This window comes from Sphaeramia orbicularis, unplaced genomic scaffold (genome assembly GCF_902148855.1).
Source record: "Sphaeramia orbicularis unplaced genomic scaffold, fSphaOr1.1, whole genome shotgun sequence".
NCBI classification, from domain to species: Eukaryota; Metazoa; Chordata; class Actinopteri; order Kurtiformes; family Apogonidae; genus Sphaeramia; species Sphaeramia orbicularis.
The window spans coordinates 22,559-38,654 of NW_021941603.1; the positions used below are offsets into that span (position 1 = coordinate 22,559).

The window sequence follows — 16,096 nt, forward strand, 5'->3', positions numbered from 1 at the left end:
TTCAGGGGGTTCTGTTTGGAGTGGTTGTGTTCAGGGGGTTCTGTTTGGGGGGTTCTTTTCAGGGGGTCCTGTTCAGGGGGTTCTGTTTGGAGTGGTTCTGTTCAGGGGGTTCTGTTTGGGGTGGGCTGCTCTGGGTAGGCCTATGGCGTGTGCCCTCTAGCATCATGTGGACAGGGGTTGTGGTTCTGACCCGGTTGCTGCTGGTGCTGCTGGCGTGGATGCCCCTGTGGGCCCAGGAGGACGGGACCGTCACCCCTCAGGACTGTGGTCTGGACTGTATCCGACAGGTAAGTGGACCTGAGGCCCTTCTACTGGGACTGCCTTTATGTGTGGGGGGGGTCGGGTCCAGTGTGGCTCAGGTCACATGGCCTGTCCTGGTGTTCTGTACGGTGAAGACAAAGCCTCCTGAAAACAGGCTCATTATAAGTATAATTATAATATAATGAGACTGTTTTTCATAATAGTTATATTGTAATGACAGATCCTCAGATGGATCAGACTGATTCTTTTGAAGCTCATTGTGTCTGTAGAACGTACGCTTCAGATGATGGAACTGAAACTGGGACGTTTGACAGTACTGTGAACTGATCAATAACAAACAGTTTGACAGTCAGTACTGTGAACTGATCAATAACAGACAGTTTGACAGTCAGTACTGTGAACTGATCAATAACAGACAGTTTGACAGTCAGTACTGTGAACTGATCAATAACAAACAGTTTGACAGTCAGTACTGTGAACTGATCAATAACAGACAGTTTGACAGTCAGCACTGTGAACTGATCAATAACAGTTGCTCTGTTACTGATCAGACTGAATGATCAACTGGACCAGTTTGTGTTTGAACTGTCTATAATACTGGACACATACAGGACCCGTACCCTAACCCTGCAAACCCAAATACTGAGTATCAGTGGACCTGTTTTGGACCTATTTTGGGCTGGTTTTGGACCTGTTTTGGACCGGTTTTGGGCCTTTTTTGGGTCAGTTTTGGTCCAGTTATGGACCTGTTTTGGGCCGGTTTTGGACCTATTTTGGGATGTTTTTGGACCGGTTTTGGGCCAGTTTTTGACCTGTTTTGGGCCTGTTCCAGACATGTTTTGGGCCTGTTTCGGCCATGTTTTGGACCTGTTTTGGACCTCTTTTGTGGTTTTTTTGGGCCTGTTTCAGACATGTTTTGGGCCTTTTTTGGGCCTGTTTTGAACCTGTTTTGGGCTTTTTTGGGCCTTTTTCGGACCTGTTTTGGGCCAGTTTTGGATCTTTTTTGGGCCTGTTTCAGCCATGTTTTGGGCTTTTTTTGGGCCTGTTTTGGACCTGTTTTGGGCTTTTATTTGGGCCTTTTTTGGACTTGTTTTGGGCCTGTTTAGGACATGTTTTGGGCTTTTTTTGGCCTGTTTTGGACCTGTATTCGGCCTGTTTTGGGCCTGTTTTGGACCTGTTTTGGGCTTTTATTTAGGCCTTTTTTGGACTTGTTTTGGGCCTGTTTAGGACATGTTTTGGACCTGTTTAGGGCTTTTTTTGGCCTGTTTTGGACCTGTATTCAGCCTGTTTTGGGCCTTTTTGACAGTGTATGCACACGTTCAGTTGTCTCAGTGTGGTTCTTGTGTTGTGCACATGCTCAGTTGTGTCAATGTTCTTTTGTTCCTTGCATATGCTCAGTTGTGTCGGTGTGCTTCTGTTGTTCCTTGCACATGCTCAGTTGTGTCAGTGTTCTTCTGTTGTTCCTTGCACATGCTCAGTTGTGTCAGTGTTCTTCTGTTGTTCCTTGCACATGCTCAGTTGTGTCAGTGTTCTTCTGTTGTTCCTTGCACATGCTCAGTTGTGTCAGTGTGCTTCTGTTGTTCCTTGCACATGCTCAGTTGTGTCAGCGTGCTTCTGTTGTTCCTTGCACATGCTCAGTTGTGTCAGTGTGCTTCTGTTGTTCCTTGCACATGCTCAGTTGTGTCAGTGTTCTTCTGTTGTTCCTTGCACATGCTCAGTTGTGTCAGTGTTCTTCTGTTTTTCCTACAGGGGGACCCTTCCTGTGTTTACTGCAGAATCACACAGGCTGAAGTGAAGAACGCTCTGGGATTCAACCCCATACACACATTTGGAAGTAAGTCTGAACCCTGAACCCCAACCCTGAACCTGAACCCTGAACCCCAACCCTGAACCCTGAACCCAACTTGACCACTAGAAGCTGGGTACTGCAGGCACTGCACTAACGGGTCTGAAGAAGAAACAGTACTGTCATGGACGTACTTCAATGAACTCATCACAGTAAACAGTACTGTCATGGAAGTACTGCAATGAATGCACCACAGTAAACAGTACTGTCATGGACGTACTGCAGTGAATGCATCACAGTAAACAGCACCACAGTAAACAGTACTGTCATGGAAGTACTGCAGTGAATGCATCACAGTAAACAGCACCACAGTAAACAGTACTGTCATGGAAGTACTGCAAGGAATGCATCACAGTAAACAGTACTGTTATGGACGTGCTGCATTGAATGCATCACAGTAAACAGTACTGTTATGGACGTGCTGCAGTGAATGCGTCACAGTAAACAGTACTGTCATGGACGTGCTGCAGTGAATGCATCACAGTAAACAGTACTGTCATGGGCGTACTGCAGTGAATGCATCACAGTAAACAGTACTGTCATGGACATACTGCAGTGAATGCGTCACAGTAAACAGTACTGTCATGGACATGGTTCAGTGAACTCATCACAGTAAACAGGACTGTCATGGCCGTGGTTCAGTGAATGCATCACAAGAAACAGTACTGTCATGGCCATGGTTCAATGAATGCATTGCAGTAAACAGTACTGTCATGGTCGTGGTTCAGTGAACTCACCACAGCTCTTTCTCTTCAGTCCAAACAGGTCTAGTCCTGTTCTAAAGAATGCAGCAGATCTGGAATCTGTTCTGTTCTGTTTACAACCCTGAACACTTTCAGACACATTCCACTGCACAGGCACCACACATATATATATGAACATATACACAGACCAGCCCAGATATAGACTACAGACTATAAACTATAGATAAACTGTAGACTATAGATAAACTATAGTCTATTGATAGACTGTTGACTATACCCTGCAGACGACAGACTATAGATAGACTATAGACTATAGTTAGACTAAAGATTTTAGACTATAGACTATAGTTATACTATAGACTATAGATCGACCATAGACTATAGATAGACTATAGACTACAGATAGACTATAGATTTTAGATAGCCAATAGATTATAGTTAAACTATAGACTATAGTTAGACTATAGATAGACTATGTAGCCTATACAAAATACTCATTGAAGTTCCTATGTTTGTACTTGTTTGTTTACAGTTTGTGTTTGTTTGTTTACAGGTTGTGTTCCCTGGCCCTGTCTGGAGCTCCTGGCTCCCTCAGACCCTCAGATCTGTCAACACTTCGTCCAGGCTCCAGACGACGTCACCGTGGAGTTTGTGGACTATCTGGACCCCATGTCCGACACCATTGTTGTGTCCTGGAGACCCAGTTACTACGGTAACCAAACATACATCCAGTTACTACGGTAACCAAACATTTGTTTACAGTAGGCAGCATTAAACACAGTTAGTTTGAATGTTTGTGCTCAGAGCTGAACCTAAAGGATGTTTGTTTGAGATCAGAACCAGGTTCAGATCTGTCTGCACAGTGGACACATATGTAAACGGTCCAACACACGTGTGTAAATGGCCCGTCCAACACACGTGTGTAAACCGTCCAACACACGGTCCAACACGTGTGTAAACGGTCCGTCCAACACACATGTGTAAATGGTCCGTCCAACACATGTATGTCAATGGTCTATCCAACACACGTGTGTAAACTGTCCGTCCAACACATGTGTGTAAACAGTCTGTCCAACACGTGTGTAAACAGTCCAACACACGTGTAAATGGTCCGTCCAACACATGTATGTAAATGGTCCAACACGTGTGTAAATGCTCCATATGTAAACGGTCCAACACACAGTCCAACACACGTGTGTAAACAGTCCATCCAACACGCATGTGTAAATGGTCCGTCACACACGTATGTAAAAGATCCGTCCAACAAACGCGTGTAAACAGTCCAACACACGTGTGTAAACGGTCCGTCCAACACGTGTGTAAACGGTCCAACACACATGTGTAAACGGTCCAACACGTGTGTAAATGGTCCATCCAACACATGTATGTAAACGGTCCAACACACGTGTGTCAACAGTCCATCCAACACACATATGTAAATGGTCTGTCCAACACACATATGTAAACGATCCATCCAACACGTGTGCAAACGGTCCGTCCAACACACGTGTGTAAACGGTCCAACACACGTGTGTAAACGGTTCGTCCAACACACATATGTAAACGGTCCAACACACTTGTATAAATGGTCTGTCCAACACACGTGTGTCATGTATGTTTTTCTAGAACTCAGCATGAGAACAGGTCCAGCCTTCAGGAGGGTTCTGTCCTGGTCCCTCATACTGTGGACTGTTTGGACCCCAGGTCCAGGTGTCCCTTCAGGCTTTGGGCGATTCCACTGTGGCCTGTCAGCTCTTCCTTTTTTTTCTTTTTTTTTTTAAATTCCTGGTCCTCTTCCCTTTTTTTTTTTTTAAATTCCTGGTCCTTTTCTTTTTTTTCATTCTTGGTCCTCTTTTTTCATGCTTTGTCCTCTTCTTTTTTCATTCTTGGTCCTCTTCTTTTTTTCATTCTTGGTCCTCTTCTTTTTTCATTCTTGGTCCTCTTCTTTTTTTCATTCTTGGTCCTGTTCTTTTTTCATTCTTGGTCCTGTTCTTTTTTTCATTCTTTGTCCTCTTCTTTTTTCATGCTTTGTCCTCTTCTTTTTTCATTCTTGGTCCTCTTCCTTTTTCATTCTTGGTCCTGTTCTTTTTTTCATTCGTTGTCCTCTTCTTTTTTCATTCTTGGTCCTCTTCTTTTTTTCATTCTTGGTCCTCTTCTTATTTTCATTCTTGTCCTCTTCTTTTTTTCATTCTTGGTCCTCTTCTTTTTTTCATTCTTGGTCCTCTTCTTTTTTTAACTCTTGCTCCTCTTCCTGTTGCAGGTATCTCCTTCCTGCGGGGTTTCCAGGTTTCTCTTCAGGTTCTGGGCGGTTCCATCGTGGCCTGTCAGCTCTTCCTTTTCCACAAGAACCTTTCACTTCCAGCATCACATGCTCTAAAGGTACGTGTGTATGTGTGTTCAGAGTCTAAAGCAGGGGTGTCAAACTCATTTTAGTTCAGGGGCCATATTCAGCTAAATTTGATCTGAAGTGGGCCGGACCAGAAAAATAACAACATAATAACCTATAAATAATGACAACTCCAAATTTGTGTCTTTGTTTTAGTGTAAAAAAAAAAACAAAAAAAACATTAAATTATGAAAATACTTACTTTTATAAACTATCCAAAAAAAAAAAACCCTGAAGAAACCTGAAAAAACTGAAATTTAAATTAAAGAACATAAGAAAATTTAGTGCAATTTTAAGAATATTATTCCTCCACTTATGATTTGTCCATGTGCATTATGGATCAGATCTACAAAGACACTAAACACTGAGGAACAGGAAGAAAAATTGTTAAAATTGTGCTTAATTTTCTTTAGACATTTCAGGTTGGTCATATTTGTTCAGGTTATTCACATTTTAGTGTTACAGGATAGTTTGGAAATGTAAATATTTTCATAATTTAATGTTATTTTTTGCACTAAAACAAAGACAAAAATTTAATAACGTAATAAATTCAAGATTTTTTTTTTGGCTTAATTCAAGATATTTTTTTTTTTACTTAATTGAAGTTGTTGGGTTTTTTTTTTTTGGCTTAATTCAAGATGTTTTTGCATAATTGAAGATTTTTTTTGCTTAATTCAAGATTTTTTCCTCAGTTCAAGCTAATTTTTTTTTTTTTTTTTGCTTAATTCAATTCAAGACTGTGGAATTTTTGCACTTGGCAAAAACATCCCAGGGGCCGAACTGGACCCTTTGGTGGGCCGCATGTTTGATAGCCCTGGTCTAAAGCCTGGACCCCAGATGGAAACACTCTAAACAGAGTGGATCTGAAAATATATAAACATGTTTAATAAACATATAAATATGTTTAATAAACACATAAATATGTTTAATAAACATATAAATATGTCTTATAAACTTACAAATATGTTTAATAAACATATAAATATGTTTTATAAACTTATAAATATGTTTTATAAGCATATAAATATGTTTAATAAACTTATAAATATGTTTTATAAAAATGTTCAGTGGATCTGAAAACATATAAACATGTTTAATAAACATAGAAACAAGTTTAATAAACATATGGATATGTTTAATAAACACATAAATATGTTTTATAAACATATAAATATGTTTAATAAACTTATAAATATGTTTTATAAAAATGTTCAGTGGATCTGAAAGCATATAAACATGTTTATTAAACATATAAACATGTTTAATAAACATAGAAACAAGTTTAATAAACATATGGATATGTTTAATAAACACATAAATATGTTTTATAAACATATAAATATGTTTAATAAACATATAAATATGTTTTATAAAAATGTTCAGTGGATCTGAAAACATATAATAAACATGTTTATTAAACATATAAACATGTTTAATAAACATAGAAACAAGTTTAATAAACATATAAATATGTTTAATAAACACATAAATATGTTTTAGAAACATATAAATATATTTAATAAAATTATAAATATGTTTTATAAACATATAAATATGTTTAATAAACGTATAAATATGTTTTATAAAAATGTTCAGTGGATCTGAAAACATATAAACATGTTTATTAAACATATAAACATGTTTAATAAACATAGAAACAAGTTTAATAAACAAATAAATGTGTTTAATAAACATATAAATATGTTTAATAAACATATAAATATGTTTTTATAAACATGTTTTATGAACATGTTCAGTGGATCTGAAAACATATAAACATGTTTAATGGCTCTGAAAACATATAAACATGTTTGATAAACATATAAACATGTTCAGTGGATCTGAAAACATATAAACATGTTTAATGGATCTGAAAACATAAACATGTTTAATAAACATGTTCAGTGGATCTGAAAATATATAAACAAGTTTAATAAAAATATAAATATGTTTAATAAACACAGATATGTTTAATAAACATATAAATATGTTTAATAAACTTCTAAATATGTTTTATAAACATGTTCATTGGATCTGAAAACATATAAACATGTTTAATAAACATAGAAACATGTTTAATAAACATGTTTTGTGAACATGTTTACTGGATCTGAAAACATATAAACATGTTAGTGGGTCTGAAAACATAAACATGTTTAATAAACATATAAAGATGTTTAATGGGTCTGAAAACATAAACAATTTTAATAAACATATAAACATGTTTAATGGATCCGTAAACATATAAACATGTTTAATAAACATATAAGCATGTTCAGTGGATCTGAAAACATATAAAGATGTTTAATAAACATATAAACATGTTTAATAAACATATAAATGTGTTTAATAAACATCTAAACATGCTTAATGGATCTGACAACACATAAACATGTTTAATAAACATATCAACATGTTTAATGGATCTGAAAACATATAAACATGTTTAATGGATCTGAAAACATAAACATGTTTAATAAACATATAAACATGTTCAGTGGATCTGAAAACATATAAACATGTTTAATGGATCTGAAAACATAAACATGTTTAATAAACATATAAAAATGTTCAGTTGATCTGAAAACATATAAACATGTTTAATGGATCTGAAAACATATAAACATGTTTAATACACATAGAAACATGTTTAATAAACTTATAAACATGTTTAATAAACATAAATATGTTTAATGGATTTGTAAACATATAACCATGTTTAAGAAACATATAAACATGTTTAAAGGATCTGAAAACATATAAACATGTTTAAGAAACATATAAACATGTTTAATGTGCTGAAGGTGTTCCATGTCATTAGTTCAGTTCTCCTGTCAGTCTGAGTCCACTTCAGGAGCCTTATGGTCTTGGATTCTTACATCAGACATTTACAGCCTGTTCTTCTTCCATTTTTCTCCCTGGACCTCATTTGTTTTTCAGTAACTGAGTTCATTTCATCTGTTTTTGTGGTTTGGACTGAACATTGAACAGTTCAACAGCAGAACTTGGCAGCTTTTATCGTCTAAAAAGCCACTTTTGGCCACAAAAACACAAAATATGAATCTGGAGACGGCAAACATCCCATAATAGACGCCAAACTGTTGGAACAGTTTTTCAGTCAGTACAGCCAATATAATTTTACAGTTGGATGTCAGAAGAATGACTTACAGCCCTGAAAACCACCAAAATATTAACACATCATCACTGTTTATTTCCACGTTTTTTTTTTTTTTTTTGGCAAAGTCAAAGGAAACGAAACAGAAGACGAAAGAGTAAAAAAAAAAAAAAAAAAAAAGAGACTAAAAAACCCATGAAAGCAAGGAGCCACGGGTTGGACCCCATTTATAAAAGGAACCATGGGAATCCCAAAGGTACAAGGGGTTCAGGGTACCACTAAAGGTACAAGGGGGTCAGGGTACCACTAACCCCAAAGGTACAAGGGGTTCAGGATACCACTAAAGGTACAAGGGGGTCAGGGTACCCCTCCCCTTGCCCCTCTATCAGGACACAGTGCCCTCTTTAATATCCTATATATATCAGGGGTGTCAAACTCAGATCCTCGAGGGCCGGTATCCTGCATGTTTTAGATGTTTCCCTCTTTCAGCACACCTGACAGTCGTTATCAGTCTTCTGCAGAGCTTGATGATAGGCTTATCATTTGAATCAGGTGTGTTGGAAGAGGGATACATCTAAAACAAGCAGGATACCGGGCCTGGAGGATCTGAGTTTGACACCCCTGATATATATCGTATATATTATATTGTCAGTATAATCCTAGTTTTAATATTGTCAATATAAACCTAGTTTTAATGTTGTCAGTATAATCCTGTTTGATTTAAGTGTGTTTTAATTACTCCCAGAATGTTGGATCCTGTGTCGTTCTGATGCTGCAAACACAAACACCCCAGTGTGTCAACACTTTTTCCACAATGACTTTAAATCCCACATGTGTGAAAAGAACATTCAAGAGTCAAACCAACACACGCCTGCGTCTAAACCGACGCTGCTGAGGTGGATGAAGTGGACGTAGGTTGAATGTTCACAGTCAGAATAACATGAACACTGTGCAGAGTTTGGAGCTCCTCTTTTAACTGGATTACCAGAGTTTGTCACAGACAAGAAAATAAGCATGTGTTTTATGTCAAAACCATAACAGCCTGTAGTGTTTGTGCTAACCCTAACCCTGTAATATTTGTGCCTCCTTCACAGGTGTACAAGTCGGACCCGTTCTCCGGTCTCCCCTTGGGAACCCAGTACGCTGTGACTGTCATGGCTCTGCCGGTACCAGAGGAGTGGGAGAGGTTCTACCACAGCACCATGTTCTCCACCCGCTGTAAGAGAACCCTAAACCTAACCCTAACCCACAGGAGCTCCTGCTTCTGTTGGCCTCAATCCATGGAACACAGTTAAACATCTCATCCTGCCCTAATATATAAACCTGTGGTTTCTTTCATAGAACTTAGAATATTATTATTGTCAGATGAATGTGTTGTTATCGACTCACTGTTGTTTTTTCAGCTTGTGCTGAGAAGAATGGACTGGAACGATGCAAGAAAGGTGAGAGAGACCATGTGACACCTGTGACTGAAACCATGTGACAGTCAGAGGTTAGGGTTAGGGTTTGAACCTTTCTTGTGGTCTGTTCCAGACTGGTACCCCAAACACATCCAGGTCCAGCAGAATGGAACCACAGTCACTGTGACCTTTAACCTGGCTCCTCCAGACCTGGGCATCACAAGCTATTTCTCGTCATGTTACGCCAATGGCCTGAAGACGTACACAGACATCACACCTGTGAGTAACCCTAACCCTAACCCTAGACGTACACAGACATCACACCTGTGAGTAACCCTAACCCTAATCCTAGACGTACACATACATCACACCTGTGAGTAACCCTAACCCTAACCCTAGACGCACACAGACATCACACCTGAGTTAGGGCGTCTCAAAAATCACTTTTCTCTTCAGATCACAGTGTTATTTAAACCAGTTAATCTCCAACATGATAATAGCCCCCCCCCAAAAAAATTTCAGCAAAATCTGTCAAGTTTGACCCCCTCCAACGCAAAGTATGAAGGGCCCATCAAAAAACGCCAAAAAATGCTGCTTTTCAATGCATTCCCATGCTTAATGGATACTAAATAGATACTGACGTGCCTAAAGTACAGACATTCATACTGCGTCACATGTTGTACCTGACTGAGTCTACTGTGGTACTAAGTCTGTTTGATGAAGAAGTACCAATAGAAACCAAAGCAGACATGGAGACACAACTGCAGACCAAGACCAAACCTGTAGGATTCACTAGAGGAAAGAACCAAACCTGCAGGATTCACTAGAGGAAAGAACCAAAACTGTAGGATTCACTAGAGGAAAGAACCAAACCTGTAGGATTCACCAGAGGAAAGAACCAAACCTGCAAGATTCACTAGAGGAAAGAACCAAACCTGCAACATTCACCAGAGGACAGAACCAAACCTGCAGGATTCAGTAGAGGAACGAACCAAACCTGTAGGATTCACTAGAGGAAAGAACCAAACCTGTAGGATTCACCAGAGGAAAGAACCAAACCTGCAGGATTCACTAGAGGAAAGAACCAAACCTGCAGGATTCACTAGAGGAAAGAACCAAACCTGTAGGATTCACCAGAGGAAAGAACCAAACCTGTAGGATTCACCAGAGGAAAGAACCAAACCTGTAGGATTCACCAGAGGAAAGAACCACACCTGCAGGATTCACTAGAGGAAAGAACCACACCTGCAGGATTCACTAGAGGAAAGCCCACCTTTCCCACACAGAAGTTCCTGTATGGACAGCAGCCTGACCTGGAGGATCTTGTGGGACCCCAGTCCTGGCTGATATTTGACCTTCTAGGCATGGATGGGGCATGGCTGGAAACACCTCCAGAGCAGTGGGAGGAAGAGCCACAGTACAGAGAAATGAGGGCTGTTGTCTAAGGTGGTGCAGTGGATAGACTTGGTGCCTCACAGACAGAAGGTCCCGGGTTCAATTCCAACACCAGTCCGTGGGGGTGGGACCTTTAGTCCATGGGGGTGGGACCTTTATTCCATCAGGATGGGATCTTTCTGTGTGGAGTTTACATGTTCTCCTTGTGTCTGTGTGGATTCTCTCTGGTACTCTGGCTCCTCCCACCATCCAAACACACGCTCTGATAGGTTAATGGGTAAATCTAAATCGCCCATAGCTGTGAATGTGAGAGTGCATCCATGGATAGAACCCACAGAGGGAACATGGTTCTACAGAATCAGACTACCAGAGTTTGTCCAGAATGAAATGGAACAGAAACTCTAGTCAGTCATATGTGAATAAACTGTGAACTGCACATGTATAAAAGTATGTCCAGATGATCAGAACCATGTCATCATTAAAGTCTTCCTTAAATCTTGTATTTATCCTTATTATTTCAATGTTCATCTATATTTGCCTGGAACTCCAACCTGTATTTTGCTGAAAAGGGGGTTTAGAAAACAGACATTGTGTTCAACTAGATTTACTGTTCTGAACTTCTATTTCCAGTTTTTAGCCTATAATTGAGTTATTTGATCTTAAAATCACCTTATTTTCACTTCTATATCACCTGATACAATAACCTATGAAGCTGATATTACAGGGACGCTGGAAAATACCAGAAAAAGCCATTTGTGGACACTTCAGACCTCATCATATGTGATTTTGTGGGTTAAAATGAGTGTTTTTGACGTTTTTTGATGGGCCCTTCACACTTTGCGGTGGTGGGGGGAAGGGGGGTCAAACGTTGACGGATTTTGCTGAAATTTTTTTTTTTTGGGGGGGGGGGGGGGGGCTATTATCATGTTGGAGATTAACTGGTTTAAATAGCACCATGATCTGAAGAGAAAAGTGATTTTTGAGATGCCCTACTATGAGTAACCCTAACCCCATTCATCTGTGTTTTCACATCATGTGTTTGGTAAAATGACCCTGGTAACTTCAGTCTCATTACATTTTCTCAGAATTCCAAGAATAGAACTCACCACAGCTACCAGATCCACCACCTGCAAGAAGGAACCAACTACACCTGTGTGGTAAGAGGAAACCCTAACTCTAACCCTAACCCAACTACACCTATGTGGTAACGAGACAGGAAACTAACCCTGACCCTAACCCTAACAGACTTACACCCAACTGCTCATCAATGATACTTAAACATGTCAGGGTAGGGTTAGTTTCCTGTCTCGTTACCACACAGGTGTAGTTGGGTTAGGGTTAGGGTCTTTGTGATGCTCCCTCATCTGATCTGATCAAAATGGAACACTAACACTGTTGTGTGTCCTTCTGTCACAGATCGCTGCTAATGAAGTGGACGCAGTGAGAAAAACCTTTAAAGTTCACCTCACACACACTCACAAAGGTAGAACCTCCTCCTTTAGTTCTATACAGTCACACAGGTAGAACCTCCTCCTTTAGTTCTACACAGTCACACAGGTAGAACCTCCTCCTTTAGTTCTACACAGTCACACAGGTAGAACCTCCTCCTTTAGTTCTATACAGTCACAGGTAGAATCTCCTTTAGTTCTACACAGTCACAAAGGTAGAACCTCCTCCTTTAGTTCTACACAGTCACACAGGTAGAACCTCCTCCTTCTAGTTCTACACAGTCGCAGGTAGAACCTCCTCCTTTAGTTCTACACAGTCACAGGTAGAACCTCTTCCTTGAGTTCTACACAGTCACACACGTAGAACCTTCTTTAGTTCTAAACAGTCACACAGGTAGAACCTCCTCCTTTAGTTTTACACAGTCACAGGTAGAACCTCCTCCTTTAGTTCTGCACAGTCACAGGTAGAACCTCCTCCTTTAGTTCTACACAGTCACAGGTAGAACCTCTTCCTTGAGTTCTACACAGTCACACAGGTAGAACCTCCTCCTTTAGTTCTAAACAGTCACACAGGTAGAACCTCCTCCTTTAGTTTTACACAGTCACACAGGTAGAACCTCCTCCTTTAGTTCTACACAGTCACAAGTAGAACCTCCTCCTTTAGTTCTACACAGTCACACAGGTAGAACCTCCTCCTTTAGTTCTACACAGTCACACAAGTAGAACCTGCTTTAGTTCTACACAGTCACACAGGTAGAACCTCCTCCTTTAGTTCTACACAGTCACACAGATAGAACCTCCTTTAGTTCTACACAGTCACACAGGTAGAACCTCCTCCTTTAGTTCTACACAGTCACAGGTAGAACCTCCTCCTTTAGTTCTACACAGTCACACAGGTAGAACCTCCTTTAGTTCTACACAGTCAAAGGTAGAACCTCCTCCTTTAGTTCTACACAGTCACACAGGTAGAACCTCTTCCTTTAGTTCTACACAGTCACAGGTAGAACCTCCTCCTTTAGCTCTACAGTCTAAAGTCATAGATGGAGCTGGATTCAGTCAGACATGTTTCCTGAACCATGTGTAGAATAGACTGGAGCTTCAGCAACTCATAACTCCTTTATTGTCCTGGTTCTCCACCTGGTTCCCCACCTGGTTCTCCACCTGGTTCTTCACCTTGTTCCCCACCTGGTTCTTCTCCTGGTTTTCCACCTCATTCCCCACCTGGTTCTTCTCCTGGTTCTCCACCTGGTTCCCCACCTGGTTCTCTATCTGGTTCTTCCCCTGGTTCTCCACAGAACCTCATTCCCAACCTTCAGTGTCTCCCTTGGCTGTGATACTTCCACTGGGCCTTGCTCTGGCGGCCATATTTGTAGTCCTTCTGATGGTTCTCAGCAGGAGGGGGGCCAAGGTCCAGATGAAGAACCTGAGCATCGTACCAGGTACCAAAACCAAAAACACTCCTCCAGGTGTTTCATGAATTCATTCTGTGGGTTAGCGTTAGCCCTAACCTTAACCCTGTCTTTTTATGGGCTAGCATTAGTGTTAGCCCTAACCTTAGCCCTGACTTTTTATGGGCTAGCGTTAGCGTTAGCCCTAACCTTTACCCTTACTTTTTATGGGTTAGCGTTAGCGTTAACCCTAGCCCTAATACATGTGTTTGTGTTCCACTCAGATGTCATCAAACAGCATCAGGAGAACCACGCCCACCAGGAAGTGACATCACTACCCAGACACAAGCTGGCCCCGCCCCGCCTTCTGATGGTCTACAGCCACTATGATGGCCCCGCCCACATCAACGCAGTCCTGCGGTTAGGAGCCTTCATCCAACAACACATGGCAACACAGGTAACACTGACATCAGCTGATCCACATCAAATATCAGATCCACTTCAGGTCACAGGTGTGTTAGTGTGGTCTGATGGTCTGTCTGGTCTGTCTGATGGTCTTTCTGGTGGTCTTTCTGCTGGTCTTTCTCAGGTGAGTCTGGACCTGTGGGACACTCTGCGCGTGGCAGAGGAAGGCTCTGCCTCCTGGTACTGCCGTCAGATCCGGGACTGTGACTTTGTGTTGGTCATCTGTTCCCGCGGTTTCAGCCGACGACTGGAACATCCAGACAACAGCGTCGACGACGATGACGAGTCCAGACCGGTTCTGAGTTCTGGCTGCGCCGCCGCCGTCCACATCATTGGAGCGGAGGTGTGCCGCGCCAGGACCCTGGGCCGGGACCTGTCCAAGTACATGAGCGCCACCTTTCAGGACTCTGAAGACCACCACGTCCCCCTGGAGCTGAGGCTGGTGTCCAGCTACAGACTGACCGAAGACCTGCCCCTGCTCTTCTCACACCTGCATGGAGTGGCCCTACACCGGCCTGGGGGGGTCCTGAAGGTCCAGCACCTGTCAGAGGAGGGCCTGACTCAGGTACCAGCAGGGGCTGCTCTGAGGAGGGCCATCTACGAAGCAGGGCTGGAGATGAGGGCAGAGCATGACCAGCACCAAGGCCACCAAAACCACTAAGACCAAAACCATCAAGACCACAAAGACCACCAAAACCACCAAGACAGAGACCACCAGTACCAAAGCAGCGCTGGATCTGAGGGCAGAGCAGCACCAGCACCTAGACTAGTGAGCACCAAGATCAAGACCACCAAGACAGAGACCACCAAAACCAAGACCATTAAGACCAAAACCACCAAGACCAAAGTAGGGCCAGATCTGAGGGCAGAGCAGCACCACCTAGTGGACGGAGACCAGTGAGCACCAAGACCACCAAAACCACCAAAACCAAGACCACCAAAACCAAGACCACTTATACCAAAACCACCAAGACTACCAAAACCACCAAACAGCATCCAGCCCATGTTAGCAGAGGGTCTGTTGTGAATGTTTCAAATGGTCCTAATGCTGCTCAGGCACAGATGGACTCTAACCCTAACCCTAATCCTAACCCTACCCCTGGGCTGTGACGTCAGCTGGTGAGGGTTAGTTTAAGGCTGGTGTGCACTTTGTCGTATGCGAACCTGTTTTGTGTTTACAGAAGGATTTGTATATAAATCTCCGTTTTGAATGTAATAATTATTAAATCAGTTTAATGATCTAAATGTATTCACACACATGAACTGTTTCTTTTCTCATCGTATTGTGTCAGAGCTGTTGTGAATAAACTCAGTATTCATCTCATTCTAGTATTCACCATTAAATGTGCTCATAGTGAAGTTATTCTTTCTGTTTACAGGACTTATTTACTTATATATATATATGTACATCTGATGGGAACTGATTACTTGGTCCTATTTGAATGTTTACGTTAACTTTTACATATAGATAAATGTGTGACGTGTCTTTACATTTAAAAAAAAAAAACTATGTAAAATGGCTTTTGTGTCTGAAATCATCAATAAAACAAGATTTCATAAATATGCACTTCTCATTTATTCATTGATGAATGTTCTTCCATTTGTGTTGGATGTAATCTGATACTTCTACTCAACTACATCTGAGATGGACATGGACGGGGAAGCTCCAGGACCTTTAACAGGGTTTT

General features: G+C 41.0%; 1 protein-coding gene across 2 annotated transcripts; it reads left to right on the top strand.

Moving 5' to 3' along the window:
• The first annotated feature begins 38 nt into the window (after nucleotides 1–38).
• LOC115416423 (interleukin-17 receptor D) lies at nucleotides 39–15,933 on the top strand. Of its 2 annotated transcripts, XM_030130190.1 has the most exons (12): nucleotides 41–287; nucleotides 2,011–2,095; nucleotides 3,365–3,523; nucleotides 5,072–5,190; nucleotides 9,407–9,530; nucleotides 9,716–9,754; nucleotides 9,846–9,991; nucleotides 12,193–12,264; nucleotides 12,524–12,590; nucleotides 13,851–13,994; nucleotides 14,228–14,400; nucleotides 14,533–15,933. In XM_030130190.1, exons 1-12 carry the CDS (start codon nucleotides 165–167, stop codon nucleotides 15,067–15,069), a joined length of 1,788 nt encoding a protein of 595 aa, XP_029986050.1. In that variant the 5' UTR covers nucleotides 41–164; the 3' UTR covers nucleotides 15,070–15,933. The 2 variants fall into 2 exon arrangements, with proteins under 2 accessions (XP_029986051.1, XP_029986050.1); XM_030130191.1 differs by lacking the exon at nucleotides 13,851–13,994 and having other exon boundaries at nucleotides 39–287.
• Nucleotides 15,934–16,096: the final 163 nt, after the last annotated feature.